This window comes from Rhinopithecus bieti, unplaced genomic scaffold (genome assembly GCF_001698545.2).
Source record: "Rhinopithecus bieti isolate Rb0 unplaced genomic scaffold, ASM169854v2 scaffold_14215, whole genome shotgun sequence".
Lineage (NCBI taxonomy): Eukaryota > Metazoa > Chordata > Mammalia > Primates > Cercopithecidae > Rhinopithecus > Rhinopithecus bieti.
This window is the reverse complement of record NW_016808057.1, coordinates 441,962-465,876: the sequence shown is the minus strand read 5'-3', so window position 1 is coordinate 465,876 and position 23,915 is coordinate 441,962. Positions and strand designations below refer to the sequence as shown.

The window sequence follows — 23,915 nt, the reverse complement described above, 5'->3', positions numbered from 1 at the left end:
CAGCTCCTGTGGTCAGTGATCAGGAAGATAAAAAAGAGAGAGGCCTGACTAGGCCAACTTTTCTGGAATTTGTATAAGCCTTTTCCTTTGCTTATTTTTCAAATGTCACAAGAATCAATTTTGGAGCAAGCAGGCTATAAAAAGATGCTTTTGTTCTCTCAGCCTAATGATACATATGTAGAAAGAGAAGGAATAAGAAAACTTTGGAAAGAACTTGCACCTCCAAAATGTTTGAAGTTATTTAGGTTAGGTGTTTTACACACACACATACACCCTACAAACATACATATATACATGTACATACTATGGTTGCATAGTCTTTGTAATACTCTTAAATCTAAACTTTATTTTAAAAGAAAAATGAAGGACTTGCAGCCCCAGAACACAGTTAGTAGTTTTTTCCCAGGCATGTCATGCTCTACTGTTGCCATTTGTAATTGTTTTAAAGTCAAGTCAGGCTTCCAATAATAACGTTTTATATTAATTATTCTAATTGTCAACTACTCCATAGCAAATTAGAAAACCACCAACACAAATGTTATTTGCTATAACAAATCAATGTTTATACAAGCTTGCCCAACCTGCAGCCCAGGACAGCTCTAAATACAGCCCAATACAAATTCATAAACTGTCTTACAACGTTGTGACATGTATGCATGGATTTTTTTTTTTTTTTTTTTTTTTTTTTTTTTTTTTTTTTTTTTTTTTTTTTTTTTTTTTTTTGAGACAGGGTCTCACTCTGTCACCCACACTGGAGTGCAGTGGTGCATCCTGGCCCACCACAACCTCCACCTCCCAGGCTCAAGCAGTTCTCCTGCCTCGGCCTCCCAAACTGTTGGGATTACAGGCGCCTGTGCCACCTCGCCCAGCTAATTTTTGTATTTTTAGTAGAGACGGGGTTTCACTATGTTGGCCATGCTAGTCTCGAACTCCTGACCTCAAATGATCCACCAGCCTCGACCTCCCAAACTGCTGGGATTTCAGGCGTAAGCCACCATGCCTGGCCCCTGCACGGGCCTTTTTTAAAGCTCATCATCTATCCTTAGTGTTAGTGTATTTTATGTGTGGCCCAAGACACTTCGTCTTCTTCCGGTGTGGCCCAGGGAAGCCAAAAGATTGGACACCCCTGGTTGAGAACAATGCCTGGAACTTGGTTGCTCTCAAAAGTTCGTTCAATGAATGAATGAACAGATGCTTCCAATGCAAAACCTTAGAACTGGCAAGTCAAAATGTCACCAAAAGGTGGAAAGAAGAGGCATTCATGGTACTGGTTGAGTGCATAGTAAATAAGGTACTTGCACAACTGTGGGCAACGAAGAGACGGCTTGGGAATTATCAAACACCAATTTTGATTTTGATGAGAACAGTCATAACCCAATATTTGAAGATTTTGATGGTTGCTTCTTCTTTTCCCCTCTAAGCCCCCCCAGAGAACGATGAAGGGTTAACCAAAACAGCACCAAAGGCAACCACTTATTACCTTTGTTATTCCCACATAAAAAATTGAGCAGAGCTATTGTTTAAGCAGAAGAGACAGTCCCTCAATGAAGCAATATCCTGTTTGAATAATTTAGGATGGGGCATAGGCCAGCCCACACAGCGCATTTGTGTGACAGGGCGTCCCACTCAGACGTCTCCATTTCCGGTATCTACAGCCGGCTGCCCTCTTTAAAATCCCCTGTTACAGTCGGGATAGAAAACAAAAAGCCTAATTTACCAGGAGGCTACACAGATTCTGCTTTCTTAGGCAAATGCTCCACCTGCTTGGCCAATTAGCTTCCTCTCCCGAAAGACTCGTTCAACAGGTTTCCTTTTTCTCTTCTCTGCCTCCTGGGTTGGGGAAAGAGGCTGTCACTTCGCTTCGACCCTCCCCTTCCCTCCCTCTGGGCTCTTCCACACTGGGTCGGACCAATCGCGCCCGCTCCGACGTGTCCAGGTCCGCAGCCCGGAGAGCTTGGCGCGGCCGGGCCTGGATGCGCGGGGCAGAGGGGACAGGGGAGGGCACGGCGCCGCTTGGTTGGCCTGCGCCCCGGGACCTAGCAGCCGGGACGAGCCGGGGGAGAGTCAGGCGCGCGGAAGTCTGAAGGTGCCCTCCAGACACGGCCCCGATGACTGAACTACAGCAAGATGTGGAAGACACAAAGCCTGCGAAAGTGCTCGGGAAGAGGGAGAGCAAAGTTGGTTCAGCCCAGTGAGTATTCTCAGCTGGGACCCATCCAAGGAGGTGGGAGGAGCGCAACCCAAACTTCTCTGCCCCGGGACGCGTTTTGGGTGGATGCGGATTTCTGGAGTTTCTACACGGACAATCTTGTGGCGCTCTACCTCTCTCTCTCTCTCTCTCTCTCTCTCTCTCTCTCTCTCTCTCTCTCTCTCTGTCTGTCTAGATACTCAGTTAAGGAGACGGTTTAGATTGATTGAAAAGTCTACTGTAGGATTTAAACAAATTCTCTTAATTCAAAACTCACTGGATGTTGGGAAAATAATTTTGTAGAAAATAAGCCTAACCACATTGAAGCTCAAAGTCCCAACACAGCCCTTCGTTTAGAATGACCATTTTCACAAATTCATTTTAGTTCAGATAACTGAGTATCTCCTTGTTCGATAACGATGGGCAAACAAGGATAAATGTTATTTTGGATCTGCCCTTCTGGAACTTCAAGAGCAGAGTGGGGATGGGGGAGGCACAAATGAGTATTACTGTACTTCAAGGGACTTTGGTGACCATTGCCACATTAAACACACAGACAAGGTATGATAGAGTTTAGCCTATAACTGAGTCTTCTCTACTGTTAAAATATTTATCTATTTTGCAGGCTTTGGTAAAATTAGTTTGGGAGGAGGAGTTGTTTTTTCCTACAAAGTGGTATTTTCTAAGCCTACTGAAGTCACTTCTAATTCAGTCTATGATTTTAGACACTAACCCTTCTGAGCTCTAAAACTCTTGTTTTGGTATCAGGATAAGAGTAATTTAGGAAGGAGGAATATATATTATCATAAGGATATACTGATGTGATCATTCCACTTTGAAATCATTTTAAGTTGCCAAATTTTTGTGCTTAGAAACCTGGTCTAACTTCTGTTTTGAACTTCATAACTTAGATTAATTATCACTAAGCTCAAAGTCTTGTTGAAGTCTGGGTGTCCCAATGGATTAGAATGACTTGCTCCTCGCAATTTCCCTGCGTCTGTAACTGCACACATGTAGGCCTTGCCACCTAGAGCCTTAGCCTCCTAAATAATAGTAGCTGGCACTTACTAAGAATGCTTACTATGTGACAGGGAGTGTGCTCAACACTTGAAATGCATTCTCACAAAGAATGAGGCAGGTGCTATTATTTCCATGTTGCAGATAAAAGCACTGAAGCTCTGAGACTAGGCAGAGTCACATAGTTAATAAAAGAGCATCCAGGATTCAAACCCAGGTCTCCTAACTTTACAGCATGAACTTATAACCACTATGCTGTGCACCGGTTCCTCTGTTCCAGAATCTATGATGGCCTTCCATGGCCTACTATTAAAAATGGGATCTTCTGCCAAGATTTTCAGATCCTTCATGATCTGGACCCACACAGACCATTGCAACCTCACTTCCTAATACTAGTCAGCAGGCACATCTTTTATAGCCAAACAATCATACTAGCAGCCCTATACTTAAAGGGGTGAAATGCAGCACTCCCGTGTTCATTGCAGGTTACTCATAATAGCCAAGATATGAAATCAGCCTAAGTGTCCATCAACAGATGAATGGGTAAGAAAATGTGCTATGTGTACACAAGATACGAAATCAATCTAAGTTGTCTATCAATGGATAAATGGATAAGAAAATGTGGCAAATATACACAATATTATTCAGCCTTTAAAAAGAAAGATCCTGTCATCTGTGACATGGATGAACCTAGAGGACATATGTTAGGCACAATAAGCCAGGAATAGAAAAACAAACACTGCATGATCTCACTTGTGTGTGACATCTAAAAAAGGTTGACTCAGGCCTGGGACTGTGGCTCATGCCCATAATCCCAACACTTTGGGAGGCCGCGGCTGGAGGATCACTTGAGCCCAGGAGTTTAAGAGCAGCCTGGGCAACAAAGTGAGACCCTATCTCTACAGAAAAAAAAAAAAAAAAAGTTAAGCATGATGGCGCACACTTGTGGTCCCAGTGTTCTCAGGAGGCTGAGGTGGGAGAATCACTTGAGCCCAGGCAGTTGAGGTTCAGTGAGCCATGTTCTTGCCACTGCATTCCAGCCTGGATGCAGAGTGAGACCCTGTCTCAAAACTATAATTTAATTTAAAAATAAATTTAAAAGTTGGATTCACAGAAATAGTAGAATGGTGGTTGCCAGGTGCTGGAAGGTGGAAAGGGTGGGGAAGGAGGGAATAGGGAGTTGATCAGAGGGTAAAAAGTTTCAGTTAGAAGGAATAAGTTTTGAGATCTATTGCACAGCAAGGTGATTAGTGAATAACAATGTATTGTATGTTTCAAAATAACTAAGAGTAAATTTCAAATGTCTCACCATAAAAATGATAGGTAAGCAAGACCATAGGTATGTTGCTTGATTTAATCATGTCACATTGTATACATACACCAAAACATTATCTTGTACCCCATAAATGTAAGCAATTATGATTTGTCAATTAAAAATAATATTAATTTTAAAATAATTTAAAATATTTTCTTATAAAACTCAAAAAAAGAAGTGATATGCAGAAGGAATAAGGAACTGGTATGTCAAACACAGGACCGAATGAATCCCCTTCTGTCTTCACTTTTCCTTACCGCTATTCCTTTCCCCTCTCTCCTCTCTCTTCATCTACTTCTAGAAATCAACTCAAGTTTTCCTTCATGTGAAGCCTTCCTTCATTACTGGCCATACTCATCTCTTCTTTACTAGTATTCACCTTGTACACATGTGGCTTCCATCTCATAGACTTTAGCTGCTGTTACTATGATGATTAATTAACAATTAATGTTTATTGACAGTTTAGTTTGTACAAAGTACTGTCTCAAGTTGTTAACATATATTCATTCACCCACTAATCCAGTTGTATTAGTTATCTTTCCTCTAAATAGGCTGCAGACTCGGATTACATCTTTCCTTATTGAATTTCTCAGAGGCCCAAGCAACAGTCACTTTCGATAACCATCTGTTGGTGAGCTGGGGAAGCTAAGACCCCAGACCCACTAATTAAGATATATACTGTAATATGCGTGTAGCTGACAATCAGCTTGACTATGTCAGGGGAAATTCTATGTTTAAAATTTTTCTTAATCACATTTCCTATCAGTAGTGGTTAGACTTTCTAGGTACATTCACTTGCCCAAGAGCTGTGGCTAATTTGTTCATCTTTCTGCTAGAAGAAGGTGAAGCTGCTGGTACACTCCTCACCAAAGTGCATATTTGATGAAAAAAAATACAATGAATCCCTTTCTGACCAAGAATAAGTACTTTAGCTCTATATTTCCTTTTGAAATCCTAACTTTCTCTGCTTTTATTACCTTTTCTATTCTGAATTTTATGTTCCCAGTACTTGAACAGTCATAGCATAGCCTGACATTTTTTGACACACATTTTTTTTTCCTTCAAGAGGCCGGAATACCCTTGCTCTAACTTTTGTTTGTTTGTGTGTTATTTAAGTTCTGGGGTACCTGTGCACAACGTGCAGGTTTGTTACATAGGTATACATGTGCCATGTTGGTTTGCTGCACCCATCAACTCATCATTTACATTAGGTATTTCTCCTAATGCTGTCCCTCCCCCAAACCCCCATGCTTTTTACACATTTTATGAAACACACCTTTATTTCTTAAAGCTTCTTCTGGATCTCATTTAGTAATGTCCAGGTTACTTTTAATGAATTTCAACAAGTACCCAAAATGAATGCTGATATATTCTGAGCAAAAGTTATCTTGATTCATGTTTCAAATAATGAATTAAATTACATGTAATATCATTCAAACTGCAATTTGAATTTTTAACATTTGAACTTTAATAACTTAAGGTGTAAGAATTTTAGAAATTTGTCCAACTCCATATGTATGTAGAAAAAGGATAGATGTGGGCAACAAGAACATTTACCTTAAAAGGAAGCTCTCTGGTATTATCAATAAAGGTTGGTTATTTTAGTATATATTTTTACTTAAAATTGTGAATTCAAGCAAAAATAAATGACCTGCAGTGGCAACATCTCTCATCTAAACTATCTGTCTTTGTGCATGGCATGTTGGAGTACCTGACAAACAGAACACAGGTTGAAGTTAGGAACTGATCTTGAATTAGAAGCAAGAGAAATAAAGGCAAATAATTGTTGGACCTAACTCAGTTTCTTACTTAGTGCTTACTTAATTCCAAACTTTGAAAGCTCCCATTTAGCAAAAGAAGATTATCTCCCTATCTGTGTATGGGTGTGCATATAATTTTTTTTTTTTTTAATTTCCAGGTCATCAGATCTGACAGGCTGGGTGTGGTAGCTCACTATAATCCCAGCATTTTGGGAGGCCGAGGCAGGTGGATTACTTGAGGCCAAGAGTTTGAGACCAGCCTGGCCAATATGGTGAAACCCCATCTCTACCATAAATACAAAAGTTAACCAGGAGTGATGGCTCATGCCTGTAATCCCAACTACTAGGGAGGCTGAGGGGAGAGGCCTGGGAGGCAGAGGTTGCAGTGAGCCAAGATCGTGGATTGTGCCACTGTACTCCAGCCTGGGCAACATAGCAAGATCCAGTTCACTTTTCATTACAAACTTTGGGGTAGGAAAGAATAATGTATAACATGTTTTAACATATATTACTTCACCCACTAATCCATTAAATATGGGCCTTCAATGTATGAAAACTCATATTTTAAAATGTCATACATAGCATATTATATTTATAAATTATATTAAACAAATTATATTAAAATATAACACCCAATGGAGGAGTTTTAAAATGGAGAAAATAAACGGTGTGCTCTGGTTTGAAAGGTTTTGAAAAATATATATAGTGAACCAAATCAGCTCTATGACTGGAGGTTAATATCACAGAAAATTGCTGATTTATCAGGGCAGTTATATGAAGTAGTTAAGAATGCAGGCTGTAGGAAACTAGTATTTGAATTCTGGCTTTCCTGTCTCCTACAGGTGTGACTCTGGCAAGTTACTCAGCACCTCTAAGTCTCTGTTTCATTATCTATAATGGGGAATACTTAAGTCAGCTGTTTGATACAGGCTTGCTTTGAAGTTTAAATGGGAAACATAAGAACAGACACTTTTCAAAAGAAGACATATATACAGCCACCAATCATGAAAAAAAGCTCAACGTCACTCATCATTAGAGAAACGCAAATCAAAACTACAATGAAATTCCATCTCACACCAGTCAGGATGGCAATTATTAAAAAGTCAAAAAAATAACAGATGCTGGTGAGGTTGCAGAGAAAAAGGAATGCTTATACACTGCTGGTGGGGGTGTAAATTAGTTTGACCATTGTGGAAGGCAGTATGGCAATTTCTCAAATACCCAAGGACAGAAATACCATTCAATTCAGCAATCCCTTTACTGGGTATATACCCAGAGAAATATAAATTGTTCTTTTATAAAGACACATGCATGTGTATGTTCATTGCTGCACTATTCACAATAGCAAAGACATGGAATCAACCTAAATGCCCATCAATGATAGATTGCATAAAGAAAATGTGGTACATATACACCATGGAATACTATCCAGCCATAAAAACGAGATCACGTCCTTTGCATAAACATGAATGGAGCTGCAGGCCATTATCTTTAGCACACTAATGCAGGAACAGAAAACCAAATACCACATGTTCTCACTTATAAGTGAGAGCTAAATGATGAGAACACATGGACACATAGAGGGGAACAACACACACTGGGATCTATTGGAGGGTGGAGAGTGGGAGGAGGGAGAAAATCAGGAAAAATAACTAATGGGTACTAGGTTTAATAGCTGAGTGACAAAATAATCTGTATAACAAACCCCCATGACACAAGTTTGCCTGTATGACACACCTGCATACGTACCCCTGAACTTAAAATCAATGTTAAAGAAAAAAGTAAAATAATAAAGAAATGTACTTCACCTAGTGCCTACATATTATCAGCTCTCCATAAACTGTAGCTGTATTAATCCTCACTTTTTAACATCTGGGACATGCTGTGGGATGGAGGTGGGAGGATGACATAAAATGTAATTAAACTAAATGGACAAACTTCAAAGAGGTCAAATGCTTACAGTAGCCTGCAGTAATGTTCTGTAAAGTGACCCTGAGGACTCTTGTGACGGCACCTGAGCATTTCTTTGAATCTAACCAGGTGTGTTGGTTTTTACTTTATGCTAAAAGGATCTCATGCCATGAGTATTTTGTGACCTTCCAGCTAATTTAAATATTGCTTACTGATTTGGTGTTATACATTTGTTGTCCAATACTTCTATCCATCAACCATTGATTCCTCATTCTGCTTCCTGGACCCTCAGCTTTAAACTGCAGTTTTGTTTCCATTTGCTAAACTTCAACAGAACTGTCCTTTAACACCTTTCTAAATTTTAAAATGCTCAGCTTTAGCCACTTTGCACATTTTCAAATGTAATAGAGCAAAGATGCTTGAGAGGGATTCCTCCTCAGCCACCTCAATGACTGCTTCTTTATCCTTAAAGAGGAGTGTTTTATCCAAAGTTTGATTCGTCACCTTGAGAAGAGAAGCAGAACCAACTTAAACTACATTTCCTAAAGTAGAATAATTTACATTCCCTAAGATAGACATACGTAGCTGTCATTGGTAACTGCATGTGTGTCAAAGGTTTCTGTATTTATAATGGACATGATGTCCCAAGATGCATAGTATTTGTAACAACTTTATTGAGATTTTACCTCATAAAATTTACCCATTTCCAGGTATAATTCTGTGACTCTTAGTAACATTACCAAGTGATGCACCATCACCATAACCCAGTTTAAGAACATTTTCATCCCTCCAATGAGGTCCCTGAGGTACATTTATTCTTAAATCCTTATTTCAACTCCCAACCCCAGCTCTAGGCAATCACTATCTACTCCCTATCTCTGTAAATCTGCCTTTTCTGGGCATTTCATAGAAATCTTTGTTCCATAGGCTTAGATTTAAAGACAATTAGATTAGATCTTTTACTAAGCCTTTTACTTCATAAATACATGTCTTTTCACACACAAAAAAAAAAGGAAAGAAAGAAAGGGCTTTCATGTAGCAAGAGAAACAAGATGGGTCTTAAAGACAGGTCAGTGCTTTATACTTTGTAACAATAAACGTCTGTTGAATGTTGACTAAGTGACATTCATACTTAAGATTTTGAAAACTTCCCAAACCACAACATCAAAGATAACTCAGGCTGCGATATTTGGGTACTTTTTTTTACGACCTCTTAAAATTTATTTTGCATCTAATATTTATAACTGGTTTTTTTAAGTGACACCTGGAACATAGTCTTCCCATATGTGTTGATGTTTTTTAAAGCAATACATGTATAAAGTCAGAAAGTAAAACAATATAGATAGATACAAAATGAAAAATGGAGGCTTTCATCCTGTCTCCTACCTTACAGTTCCTTGTCTCAAAGGTAACACTTCCCAACGTTTTGGTCTTTTTTCTTATGCTGTTGTCATTTTAAGGCCAGAATCAAGTTTTTTGTTGATTAGTTTCCTTTTTTTTAGACTATCCAACTTCCAGTATACCTATACACGTGTTGAACTTGGCGACATGAAGCATCTCGTGAGATTGTTATGATTAAGTGTGATCACACAGTAGCTCCACACCATAGGAGAGCTCAATAAGTGGCAGGCATTACTCTCAAATACTGTTTTTTCCAAGCTTCTGTGCAGAATAGTTATCCACCCATAAAATGAATTCATAGTTTTAACAGTAGTAAACAAACCCATTAGAATACGATCTTATGGTGATGACCTTAGTAAGGTAGACCCCCAGTGTTAAACAGAGGAATTGTGACTGAGCCATCCTGCCAATTCATTTTCTTGATCTCTTCTGTTCCTCTCTTCTAGTCTGGATGATCCTAGACAGACCCCCTAATTAAATGAGGTAGTGATATCTGGGCCACCCTCTGAACTATTAAATATAGGGCACAGTGGTGATGAGACCTGTTTTAAAAAGGAAGAGACCAAGGTGAGAGAAACGGAAATGTGAAGTTGGAGAAAGTGAGTAAAGAGATGAGAAAATGGAAGAGAGTTGGGAGAAGAGAGGGGGAAATAATACTGAGTTATATTGAAAAGAGAAAGAAAAAATTGGCTAATTTACCATTAACCTACAAAATCTTCCTGTTCTGCCCTGGAAGATATTCCTTCTCTTCTCTCTGTATTCTATTCTTGTCTTGTCTCAGGCAATAAAATGGGGTGTTGACATGCCTCTTCTTCCCTAATGGAGATTTTTGTTTTGTTTTGTTTTTTGAGACAGGGTCTCATTCTGTCACCCAGGCTGGAGTCCAGTGGCGTGATCACAGTTCACTGCAGTCTCAGCCTCTCGGCTCAGGTGGTCCCCCCACCTCAGCCTCTGGAGTAGCTGGGACTACAGGCATGCACCACCAGGCCTGGCTATTTTTCTTATTTTTTTGTTGAGACAGGGTTTCACCATGTTGCCCAGACTGGTCTTGAACTCCTGGATTCAAGAGATTTGCCCACCTCAGCCTCCCAAGTGCTGGGATTACAGGCATGAGCCACCGTACCCAGCCCTAGTGGAGATGTTGATCTGTGTATACGTGTTGGTGTTTTCTTAAAGTCCATATATATCAGGTGGATGATTATATGCATATTGTTGTCTTTCACATTATGCCCAGCTTGTGCAGTGAGTTAAAACTAGGAAGAACCTTGGAAAACAGTATGCTAGTTTTTGTGTCCTTTATAATAATTAAGGATTATTTTCTGAAACAGTTGTGTTCCTACAAATGATTCTGAAACCTTTAGTGTGTATTGCTGTAAAATGTGTATTGTGAGTTGAATTGCTGTATATCGATAGTGATGAAAAACTGTCAATTCATCAGAACAACTTTTATTATCACTACATTGTTTCTGTAATTCATTAGAAAATAACACCTCATTTGATCTATTTAATCCTTAAATATTATGTAGGATGCTCTACGTACTATATGGTGTGGTCCTCAAAAAGCCTATGTTTATTGTTAAGAATATATTTCTTTTCCTCTGGCTCTCCCTTCCTTCCTTAATAACAAAGTTGCATAGTATATAAAGTTGGACCTGTCTTGATGTGAAGTTGGTAGATTTCTTAGGTGTGTTCTTGATTTAATCAGGATCTTTTCTGAACATTTTACAAAGAATCACAGCACCTTTTCTCAAATTCTAAAATCACAAAATATCAGACCTTGCATCAGAATAATAAAAAGCATATGAGCTAAGAGAAAAGCAGTATTTGACAGTTGATGATGACCAGAGAGACTTGATTGAGTACTCAAGTGACATTTACTAAGTACTCCTGTGCCATAGGTACCATGCTAAGTGTCTTCAATATTACCAGGATGAAACACGTAAAGCCTTTACCATAAGGAAAATGGAATAGAGAGGAAAGAAATATTTTGTTTTGAGATTTGATCTTCTTTCAAAGAAGACACTAAGTAGCTCCAGAAAATATGTCAAAGCTTAGACAAGATGAAGTAATATCATTGCTATTCATTAGACACTATTCAAAGTGCTTTTACAGATATACATATAATAAGGTAGGTACTATTTTCATCACGTTTTATATGTAGGAGAGACACGGTGACTTGCCCAAGTCATAACAGCTGTTAAAGTGTTGAAGTCAAAATAGAAAGCCAGGCAGTCTAAACTGAACCAGCCTCCTAAAATCATTCATTATACAATCGCACTAGATTTAGGAAGGGCAAAGATGCAGAAGACAAAGTACCTCCTGTTAAAGTCTGTGCAACCCTGTGTAGCTCTCTTAACTTTTGTATGTGTGTTTTCTAATCTTTATAGAACAAACACTCATTTCCATTCTACAATTCTAACATTGAAAGAATTTATAATGCTCTGTAGAAGACAAGATTAGCTGTCAGTTGAGCACTTGTGCTTTTTCTGTATTGTCAAACACAGGTATCTCTTTGGATACTTGCATATTCATCTGTGCTCCAACCTAGCAGTAGAGAAGTTCATTTTTTCGGTTGAAGCTCTACATCGTAATTGGCAGAGCAGTCATTCATGGATTCCAATTTTTAAAAACCATAAATGGGTTCTTCTTTGCACAAGTACAGAGTGTTTCTATAAAGTGATGTGACTGATGTGTTTTAAAAGCATGTGAATGTTGTATCTTTAAAAGTAGTCACCAAAGGAACCCAAGAACTTTTCCAACAATGCTGCAATTGCACAAAATCTTCTTGAAATTCTTCTTGTAGTGTTACTTTCAAAGCCTGGAGCCAATTCTTGCAATAGTCATAAGGTTGGCAAATCTTCTTTTGAGAGTGAATTCAGGTTTTGAAAAACAACCTGGAGTTACTTGAAGCCAAATTTGGTGAATAAGAATAGTTTAAACATCTTTAAACCACTCTGTGGATAAGATCATTTTTTATGAAAAACAAGATGTGACTATAAAATAAGACTGAGTTTTGGCAATCCTTAACAAACTAATTTCTATACATCCAATTCAACATTTATTACTTTGTAACCATATTATGAAAATAGTAAAATTTTATAGTGATTATTCTTTTCAGTGTTTATAATATACTCAGGTAGGTGTTGGTGTGTCATAAGTATTAAAATTATTTTAAATTAAAATTATTTTTTTTAAATGTCCATGAGCCTAGGGAGTGAAAGTTCAGCTATCACAATCTTCTTGTACTAGCTTCTACTCTATTGCACATTATGGTAATTTGTGTAGAAGTCACACTTTTTCAAACCCCCTGCCCATATTCCAAATGGCCTTTCTTTCACTGTCTATAAGACACTACCCCTGACTTTCCCACATGATAATTATCAATTTTTAGCATTAAGCTTTCCATTTTTGTCTGGCACCTGATAGTTAACCTCTGTTAGCTGACTGGTTTACTCCCTGAGAAGTTCCTGAGCATACCGACGGACAAGCATATTCTGTTCCTGACTTTGGGTCAGAAAGGACTCATTAGCACAGCAGTGTTACACAACCATTTTATCTAAGATCTAATTTTAACACTGTACTGTTCAGTAACTTTTAGGTGCTATGTCTTCACTCTTCTCTAATCCAAAATAAGTAATTCAGCAAGCAGTCACCTGGTGCTTACTCTGTGCAGGGAATACAAGGCTAAATGAGGTTTGTGTGATGCCCTTTAAGAGTGTCCAGTCTGGGGAGAGGGGAGCGGGATGCATTCCCACATAACTAATACCATGTGATAAGAATTCCACAGTAATTAAATGTTGTGAGGACAGAGATGCAGGCAATTTGTGTTTTGTGGGGTGAGATAAGAGGTGCTGTTTGAAGTGAGGTTGAGGGACAAGGAAGAATGTGCCTTTAACTGGAGGGAGAAAATTATTTCAGGCAGAGGGAGGAACAAGGAGAGGATACTTGAAAGTTCAAATGCGTGTTCTTGATGGGCACTTACGGATCTCCTGTGGCGTGACTGGCTGGGGCTGGCAGGACTCGCAGTGAGAGCAGAAGGGGAAGGACTCGGAGCCCCGGTTAGGTGCCCCTCTTGCTTTGCTCTCTCCTTCTTGTACAGCTTTGGCTCTACTACTGACTCTTTGAAACTTTAGGGAAGTCGTTCTCCTCTTTGGTCTTCAGTTTCCTTCTCTGTAAAGAGAGGGCTGAATGACCTGATTTGTTAGATCCCTTCCAACCTGAAGAGTCTTTGAGAACTGCCCTACTTCTCTGCGCACTTCTGTAGTTTTTGTATAAAGAATTCTATCGGACTGAACAAACGAAGGAAAGCCTTTTTAATATGAATAGAGTCCTTGCTTTCTTATGTGGTTTGTCCTCTTTATTTTTTTTATTTCCTTTTATTTCTTTCCCTCGGTAAACATATACCTGTTTAAAGCAGGACTGCCGCTGGAACATACCTAAACTATCCTCTTACATGTTTATAGAGACATATCAGCATTCGCATTGCATCAGACAACCCCACTTTCCCACAATGCCTTCTGGATTGGTTCCTAGCAGAGATGCCTAATGGAGTAACATAATTTAAACCTGTAACACAAATGGAGACCAAATTCATTATTAGTAGAGTTGCAAGCTTCTCTGATATACTTAATGTCTGAAAATAATCAAAGGTTGTACTTAAATAGAGAATACAATTTTAGGTTAAAAAGCCCTTTTCCTCAGAAATGAAATTGGGGAATACCTAAGAGATACCAGTTTCCCACTTGGGAACTTAATAATTATATTAGCATTTGAATTTACTTTATATTCATTTAAGTACTTATATTTCCACAATAATTGAATTTAATGCACACTTTTGAGGACCTACTATTTTAGACATTAAAATTATAGATTATTAGGATGTATTAGGCATGAACTGTGTCCCCTAGAACATTAGGCCCAGTGCAGTGACTCACACCTATAATCCCAGCACTTTGGGAGGCCGAGATGGGAGGATCACTTGAGGCCAGGAGTTTGAGGTCAACCTGGGCAACATGACAAGACCCTGCCTCTACCACAAATAATATAGAAATTAGACGGGTGCGGTGGTACAAGCCTATAGTTCCAGCTACTTGGAAGGCTGAGGTGGAAGGATCACTTGAGCCCAGGAGTTCAAAGCTGCAGTGAGCTCTTATCATGCCACTGTACTGTACTTCAGCCTGAGGACCCTGTCTCTTAATTTAAAAAAAAAGAAATCATTTGGTCAGGTTCACTAAAATTTGAGCAATGTCTTGCTATTACATTAACTATGAATTTCAATCTACTGTGCTATGTACAGGCATTTTTAAGAGAATAGTGGGGAAGAAACTAGCCCAGCATGGGAATTGAATGAAGACCTCCTGGAAGAAATGATGGTATCTGAGAGAAGTTTTGAAGGAGGAATAGGAGTCAGTTGCCTACTCTGCCAAAAAGAGACAGAAATCATTCTAACTGGAAAAAGTAGCCTAAATTAAGATACAGTGATGTGAAACAGCCAGGTGACTATTAAGAATTAATATTACTAGAAGATAAAATGTATAAACTTGAAGGGCAGCACATAAGGCAGACGCAGTAGGATGGAAGAAGGTCCCAGAGGACATGTTTTTGTGATGAGAAGGAGGTTGGGTTTATCTATAAGGCACAGGGGCCACTAACAGGGTTTACCCAGGGATGTGATATAGCCAGGTTTGAGTTTTTTTGAGATAATGCTAGTAACAGTTGAAGATAGATTTGTTGGAGAACAAAGCGGGAAGCAGGAATTAGCTGGCTATAAAACAATCCAGGTAAGATTATTCTGGTAGGGGAGGGGGAGAATGAGTTTGAGAAATTTTGAGGAAAAATTGGAAGGACCAGGTGATGGAATGGATCGATAGAGCAAGGAAGCCAGAATGACTTAGTTTTTCTCTTCAGAAAGGTTGTGTGGATTATGATGCCATTGCATTATGCCATGGAAGGAGATTTGGGGTATTAAAAAATGAGTTCCCTTTTTTAATAGTTATAGGATAGAGTTTAGAGCTAGCAGATAGATGTGGCAATTGTTGGCCTATAGGTGAGAGTTAAAATAATGAGAGTGGATCCAATTTCCCAATAAGAACATTAGGAAACCAAAGACAGAACCTGGGAATGATTCTGTGTTAGGATGAAGGTCAAAAAAGGAAGAGGCCACAAAGGTGATGGGGGAATAAACAGCACAGCAGAGAATAAAACAAAACAAAAACAACCAAACAAAATAAAACAGAGGAACAGAATCATGAAAAAACAAACAAGATAGTCACCAGTGGCAAGTACAACCAAGAGCAGCTACTAAACTGCCTTTGGCATTTGGAAATAGAGAAATCACCAGAGAACCTTTCCAAATAAATTTTAGTGGCACGATGATCATGAGGGCCAGACTCTGTGGGTAAATGGGAAATGAGGAAGCCAACATAGCCTGTGTAGACTTTACTGCCATTTCACATAACCCTTCACTGTCAATGCCTGCCTGGCTTACATCACGGCTCAGATTGGTGCATACTGGAATCTTCTTCGTCAGTATGGCATCTCTCATGTCCCCATGTCTGCCTATAATCTCCTATCCTTCCAGTTCTCATCCCTTGCCATTCTCACGACCTGTGCTTTTCAGCCTCAGAGAGAAGCATAAGCTCTTGATGTTTCCATGTTCTCCTAGGCTATCAGCCCCTTCTGGACTTATTTCCTAGGTGGCTCAGGAAGCTATGTAGGCTTTAAGAAGTTTGTCTGAGAAGTGAAGAAAAGAGAGAAAGGTAACTGGAGGAGTGAAGTCAATGAAAGGTTTTGTTTTTTAGGTGAGAGAGAGCCTTGTGAGCCTGTACATAACCTCGGAGAAACAGCCTGCAGAGAGGGAGAATATGAAGGGGCACACCCGATAAGTGATAGAACAAGCCCAGAGGTGTCAGAAATGGGCTTGAACATGAGTAAGAGAGAGGCCTTGTCTTCTCAAAGTGGAGGAATGAATAGATGCAGTCGATGCAGATATAAGTAGAGGTCTGGGGAAGAAATGTGGGTGCTCTCGTATAATGACTTCAAGTTTCAGTTTTCTTAGTGAAGTCATGACAAGGCCCCTTTCACCAAGAAGGATGAGTTGTGTTTCATCAGGGGCTTGAGGAACATGGAGAGTGTTTGAAATACGAGCTGATGAAATAAAACAGGATGTCCGGGCACCGTTGAGGGCCCAGCAAAGTGACTGATCTACAATAAAGATAGGTTTTTTTTTTTCCCTACAATGTGCTCAGAATCTTGGTATTAGAAGATTTAAAGGGTGATTTGGGGATTTTATCTGAGTGGGCATGGCAGAACGATTAGCATGATTGGAAATTAAGGGTGAACAATCACATATATGGCCTGAGCTGCCTCAGGAAATAAGTCCAGAAGAGGTTGATTGATTGACAATGAGAATATGGATACATCAATAGCTGATGCTTTTCTCTGAGGCTGAAACACACAGGTGGTGAGAATGGCAAAGGATGAGAATTGGAAGAATAGGAGATCACAGGCAGATATGGGGACATTAGAGATGACATATTGACAAAGAACATTCCTGTACACAGCAGTCTGAGCCATGATGCAAGCCCGGTGTTGAGCACAAGGGATTATGTGAAATGTCAGTAAAGGTTGCTGGTGATAAGGCCATTATTACTGGATGCCATCCACATGGACATTTAAGAGTCCATGTGCCAAAGTCCTCAAGAAAGAAGTATGTCAGAGGACGAATGCAATAGGAACACTAAAGAGAAGTGTATCAAAAGTAACCTGCAAGACGTTGGATTTTCTGTATGTTGAAATATATAGATATTTCATATATGTCTATTTGTTGAATACAGATAAAATTGATTGTTTGTTTTTTGGTTTTGCTTTTTTTTTTTTAATTTTTTTAGACAGAATCACTCTGTTGCCCAGGCAGTGCAGTGGCACGATCTTGGCTCACTGCAACTTCCACCTCCTGGACTCAAGTGATTCTCGTGCATCAGCCACCCGAGTAGCTGGGATTACAGGCACATGCCACCATGCCCAGCTAATTTTTATATTTTTGTAGAGATAGGGTTTCACCCTGTTCACCAGGCTGATCTTGAATTCCTGACCTCAAGTGATCATCCCGCCTCAGTTCCCAAAGTGCTGGGATTACAGAAGCCGCGCCTGGCCAAAATTGATTGTATTTTTAAAACTCAAGTGAACAAACACAAAAGCAATTCGAAATAATAGTACTTAGTGAGCTGACTGATTATCAGAAAAACTATAAAAGTCAGTGATATGGTTTGGCTGAGTCCCCACCCAAATCTCATCTTAACTGCAGGTCCCATAATCCCTACATGTCATGGGAGGGGGCCAGTGGGAGGTAGTTGAATCATGGGAGCAAGTTTTTCCCATGCTATTTTCATGGTGGTGAATAAGTCTCATCAGAACTGATGGTTTTATAAAGGGCAGTTCCCCCTGCACACACACTCTGGTCTGCCGCCATGTAAGCTGTGCCTTTGCTCCTCCTTCACCTTCCACCGTGATTGTGAGGCCTTCCCAGTCATGTGGAACAGTGACTCCATTAAAACTCTTTTTTTTTTTGTATAAATTACCCAGTCTTGGATGTTTCTTCATAGCAGTATGAAAATGGACTAATACAGTCAATTACCTTTCTTAACTACAATAAAAAGTTAATAAAATAAATTGGAGAAAGTTACAGACTAGCATCCAAAAATATAAAACACCCAGAAATCTATTTAATAAGACTTAAAGTAAAACAACACACCTACTAAAGGAGAAAACTTGAATAAATGGAGTTTACCTTCCTCAAAAGGAAAACTTATAAAGCATTTCCTAAATGTGTAAGTTCACTGCAACTCCAAACAAAATCTCAGTGACTCTCTTGAGAAAACATTTCAGAATGATTCTAAAATTATTCTGAAAGATTGAAGCATTCAGAAATATCCAGGTCAAATCTGAATAATAAAAATATAGACCTACAGCTTATCATGATGAAGCTATCCTAATGAAGGTTCAGAAGGAAATCCAAATATATTTGGAGGTATTTTCAAATCCATGGGGAAAAGATGGAACAACTGGTTAGGCATTTGGGAAAAACTAGAGCTGGAAATCTACTCCATTCCATAATTAAAATAAGCCCCTGATCTATCAAGTATTTAAACACAGAAAAAAAGAAACCATAAAAGTACTAGAAGAAAACAAGAACTACTATATAATATAGAAGTAGGAAGTCTTACAATGCATGGAGTTATAAAGGGGAAGATTGATAAATTTAACCAAAATGAAAAAATTATGTGAGATAATAAAATAAGACATTACAAAGGACCGTCAATTCTGTATTAGATTAATGAACTACACATTAACACATTGGTATATTTTGTAGCATTCATGAAAGGTGGCATTTATCTCTAATCATGGGGGTAGAATAGTCTCAGGACTATCTTTGACTTTTTTTTAATTGCATATAACATGTATAAAATGATCCTATTATACAAAATTCTATATTGACATTTCTATTTATTGAAATAGGCCTGGAAAAATGTTCCCCAAAATGTTAAAAATGATGATATTCTCTAAATTATGTTTTCTTATTTTTTTTTCGTGGTGTTGGTAATGTTTGAATTTTCTAGAATGAGCATGTATTATGGCAGAGGAAAAAATATTAAAAACATAATTATATATATATTTTTTCTTACAGTGAAGATCCCCTACTTTGCAGAGGAGATAGATACCTTTTAGACATGAAAATACTGTTAGCTGGGCTTATCTGAAATGTAACAGCATGAAGACAACTTTGTAATGTTGTAATCATTGTCCCTGAAATTAAATCTAACTTCATACTGTGAAATTAGGTACACAGAAGCATGTAGGCTCTGGGCTATGGATTGCTCCAAACTACAGACTGGGCCCTCATTGGTGCTGCAGAGGAAAGCAGGCTGTTTGCAACCACTTTCAGGAATGACTCAGGGCCCCCTCCTCTACTTTGTCACCTTCACACTGTTTCAATGATTATCTTCCTAGCCTTTTATAGCCTGAAAACTACGCAGGTGCTCAAAGGACAATCAGTAGGCTCCCAGCCTTTCTCCTCTTCTTCCCATACTCCTTCTCTTTATTTAGGCCATTTGATCATGCCATACAAGGTCGAGAACTATAAATAATAATGCTGGCACACAGCAATATTTCACAATTACCACTGCAATGACTAGTCCTGATACAAGATTTTTTTTTGCTAAAACAGATAATATGGTTTTAATTCTAGTGAGCAGAGCTCCTCCGGTGAGGATTTTTTTAGGAATATAGGAACCAGCTCATTAGAGGTTCTTGATAAAATATACTTCCGAATTGCAGGCATTTCAATGGTAAATAGGAGACAGAACCTACCTGATAATTGTGACAGTCTTAGATGGTCACAGGATTATATCTGCTGAAATCTGTTTCCTCACACTAAAAATTTTCAAATCAAATCAAAACACTTCTTTTCTGGCTAAAACAAATGTTTAAGCCTTGTTTTAGTGTATTTGTGCATACCTTTTTATGTAAAAAATCTATGAATGTTACTAAAGTCTCACAACATCCTAAGAAGGAATTAGTATTCCTAATATGCCTATGAAGATACTTCAACAAGAGGGCTAACTATCCCACTGAATACCAGACACAACAAAAGTAAAAACAGATAGGATCTGAATTCAGCACATTAACCCACTAACTCCTAATCTCATCTTCATGTTCTTCACCTGAATATTTACATCAGTCATAATTTTGAAGCAAGCTCATTCAAACCCCTCCCTAAAATCCTAAAATGCTTTTTTTTTTTTTGAGATGGAGTCTCGCTCTGCCACCCAGGCTGGAGTGTAATGGTGTGATCTTGGCTCACTACAACCTCCGCCTCTCGGGTTCAAGCAATTCTCCTGCCTGAGTCTCCCTAGTAGCTGGGATTTCTGGCACCCACCACCATGCCCAGCTAATTTTTGTATTTTTACTAGAGCTGGGGTTTCACCATGTTGGCCAGGCTGGTCTCAAACTCCTGACCGCAAATGATCCACCCGCCTTGGCCTCCCAAAGTGCTGGGATTACAGGCGTGAGCCTCTGCACCCGGCCTAAAATGCTTTTTCTAATGTGTATTTACATGTATGCATTATAAAACTTCTAGATTTTTCTGTGAACCTCCTGCTTAAAATCCCTCTCTAAATATTTCCTTGAAATCTGGTCTAGTTTAAGATACCATGTACAACTGGTGTCTCACAATTAAATGTGGTCTCTATTACTTCCCTTCTTTAAAGATTTTTTTTAATTAAAATCTATGATTCTACAAAGCTCATTGTAGAAACCTTGACAAACACAGATCATAGCAAAAAATAAAATAAAAAAACACCAGTAATTGTATTTCCCAAAGAAAACTCAGATGTGGCTCATATTTTGATTTTGGATAATGTATCTAACTAATCATCCAAAATCCAAAATTACTAAGTATTTGGAAATTTCTTTCCTGAAGTAGCATCACAGATTGATGGTTAATGGGGATTGTTTTTCTAGTAGTACTGATAAACTTACCAGTCTCTCCCAGCCCTCCTTAGAAGATTGCTGGATGAAAGTAACAACAGTAATTGACTCGTTTCCCAATTAGCCCAGTAATCTTGGCTTGGTTGACACTCAGCTCAGTAGTTCCAAGATTTTGGTGGGTATAAGACTTAAGTTTTTCCCCGTCTCTACTAAAAAAATACAAAAAACTAGCCGGGCGAGGTGGCAGGCGCCTGTAGTCCCAGCTACTCGGGAGGGTGAGGCAGGAGAATGGCGTGAACCCGGGAGGCGGAGCTTGCAGCTTGCAGTGAGCTGAGATCCGGCCACTGCACTCCAGCCTGGGCGACAGAGCGAGACTCCGTCTCAAAAAAAAAAAAAAAAAAAGACTTAAGTGTTTAAAAGGTCTGAAGTAGACCTAAGAACTGCATTTTTACAAGGCCCGTACCTAAATGGTTCTGACGTAGAAAGTTCTTAGGCCACAGTTTGAGAACCTCTAGTTTATGGAGTTCACAGACTGATCTTTTCAGAAACTGTATGGCTCAGGCGTACCTGAAATGACTTTTAATGGAAGAGAGGAAAATTCGTCACCTTTGTTTATATTCTCACTCCTAGTTTTAGTGAGTGTTGTTTCAGTCTGTGTACTTCTCTGCAGAGCCAGGGTCCTATTAATCAGTTAAAATAAAACAGGGCCCCTACAGGCAAAACCCTGAGGCTTCAGAGTCCTCTCACATCCTCTTTCATTATCTCCCTTCCTTTGTATCTTCAAAGACATCTTTGCCCACCTTCTGCTCTCCCCACAGAGATGTTGACATTGAACTTTCCTGCACAATAGTTTTCTGTCTTTTCTCAGTAAAACTGGCTTTCTCTCAGCTGTGATGGAAAGACTCCATCAGTGATTTCATGCGTGCATGTAGTTATATCCATAACAGGAAACAGTGAGCTATAAAAGATAGAGAGGCCGGCCAGGCGCTGTAGCTCATGCCTGTAATCCCAACACTTTGGGAGGCTGAGGCAGGTGGATCGCCTGAGGTCAGGAGTTCAAGACCAGCCTGGCCAACATAGTGAAATCCCGTCTCTACTAAAAATACAAAAATTAGCTGGGCGTGGTGGCGGGCACCTGTAATCCCAGCTGCTAGGGAAGCTGAGGCAGGAGAATCCCTTGAACCCAGGAGGCAGAGGTTGCAGTGAGCCAAGATTACACCATTGCACTCTAACCTGGGCAAGAAGAGAGAAACTCCATCTCAAAAAAAGAAAAAAAGAGAGAGAGAGGCCTTCCAGCACTCCACCACCACCAATCCTGGCCTACCTTTTCCAAAGAAGATTATTCCAAGAGAAAAACAGGTGGAGCACACTGGGGTAGGGGGCCAGGGAGGTGGTAAGAGAATTTATGGAATTTAAGGACAGGAGCCGTTCCCATTATCCCCCACTATTCTGTGCAGATGTCTGTCTGCCTTAAGAACAAGCTGGCCTTCTAGCTTAGAAAAGACATTTCTTCAGTGCCCTCTCTAAGGTAACTTGCCTATTTGGTATGTGAAGCCATTCAAGGAGATGGTACGAATTATTGTTTTGTAAAAGCCGTTTTTTTATGAACCAAATTCTGTAGACTTTTTGTTCTAAGAGTTGGCAAGAACCTTTTGTAAGGATAAGGGGACAGGTGCCCTTTGAAGTATATGTTTATGATTGATCAATTCAGGGAATCTAATGCTTTTGAGAGAGCTGATTTTTGCACCTACAATTCCATATTTTGTTTCAAACATACTGTTCATCTTTTAGATCTATACAGAATTGTTACAAACCTTGTAAATTATCCAAGATAAATGAGCATGTTCACATGAAAACCCAGACAATCTTTTTTTCTTCTCCTTCTTCAACTTTTATTTTTAGTTCAAGGGTACATGTGCAGGAAGTGCAGGTTTGTTACATAGGTAGATGGGTGCCATGGTGGCTTGCTGCACCGATCAACCCATCGCCTAGGTATTAAGCCCAGCATCCATTAGCTCTTCTTCCTGATGCTCTCCCTCCCACCTCTCCTGACAGGGCTTAGTGTGTGATGTTCTTCTCCCTGTGTCCATGTGTTCTCATCTTTCAGCCCCCACTTATGAGTGAGAACATGCAGTGTTTGATTTTTCTTTTCCTGCATTAGTTTGCTGAGAATGGTGGCTTCCAGCTCCATCCATGTCCGTGCAAAGGACATGATCTCAGTCTTTTTTATGGCTGCATAGTATTCCATGGTGTATAATGTACCACATTTTCTTTATCCAGTCTATCATTGATGGGCATTTGGGTTGATTCCATGACTTTGCCATTGTAAATAGTGCTGCAGTGAACATACTCGTGCCTGTATCTTTATAATAGAATGATTTCTATTCCTTTGGGTACATACCCAGTAATGGGATTGCTGGGTCAAATGGTGTTTCTGCTTCTAAGTCTTTGAGGAATCGCCACACTGTCTTCCACAATGATTGAACTAATTTACATTCCCACTAGCAGTGTAAAAGCATTCTTTTTTTCTCTGCAGCCTTGCCAGCATCTGCTTTCTCTTCACTTTTTAATCATCGCCATTCTGACTGGTGTGAGATGGTATCTCATTGTGGTTTTGATTTGTATTTCTCTAATGATCAGTGATGTTGAGCTTTTTTTCATATGAAAAACCCAGATAATCTTGAGGGCCAGCACAGCCTGAGGACTTGCTGACACAAAGTATTGATGGGCCAGAGGAAGTGGGCAGCCTGGCTGTCACATCACACCCTGTGTCTGCTGCTGCTCAGGTTTCTCTCACTGTCTCTTGGGTATGTGGTGGGGGGGTTGGGGGGGAGGA

At 39.4% G+C, this 23,915-nt stretch overlaps 1 protein-coding gene across 12 annotated transcripts in view; it reads left to right on the top strand.

Annotated features, from left to right (window-relative positions):
• The window catches only part of GRAMD2B (GRAM domain containing 2B), a 117,055-nt gene that overhangs the window by 48,915 nt on the left and 44,225 nt on the right, over nucleotides 1-23,915 (top strand). For 5 of the 12 annotated variants that reach the window (XM_017885358.1, XM_017885357.1, XM_017885365.1 and 2 more), the window contains exon 1: nucleotides 1,645-2,191. The exons of the other annotated variants lie outside the window; for them this stretch is intronic. In XM_017885358.1, coding sequence (XP_017740847.1) covers nucleotides 2,109-2,191 — 83 coding nt within the window. In that variant the 5' untranslated portion in view covers nucleotides 1,645-2,108. Of the gene's footprint in view, nucleotides 1-1,644; nucleotides 2,192-23,915 lie in introns of those variants that run through there. 12 annotated transcript variants of the gene reach the window in all.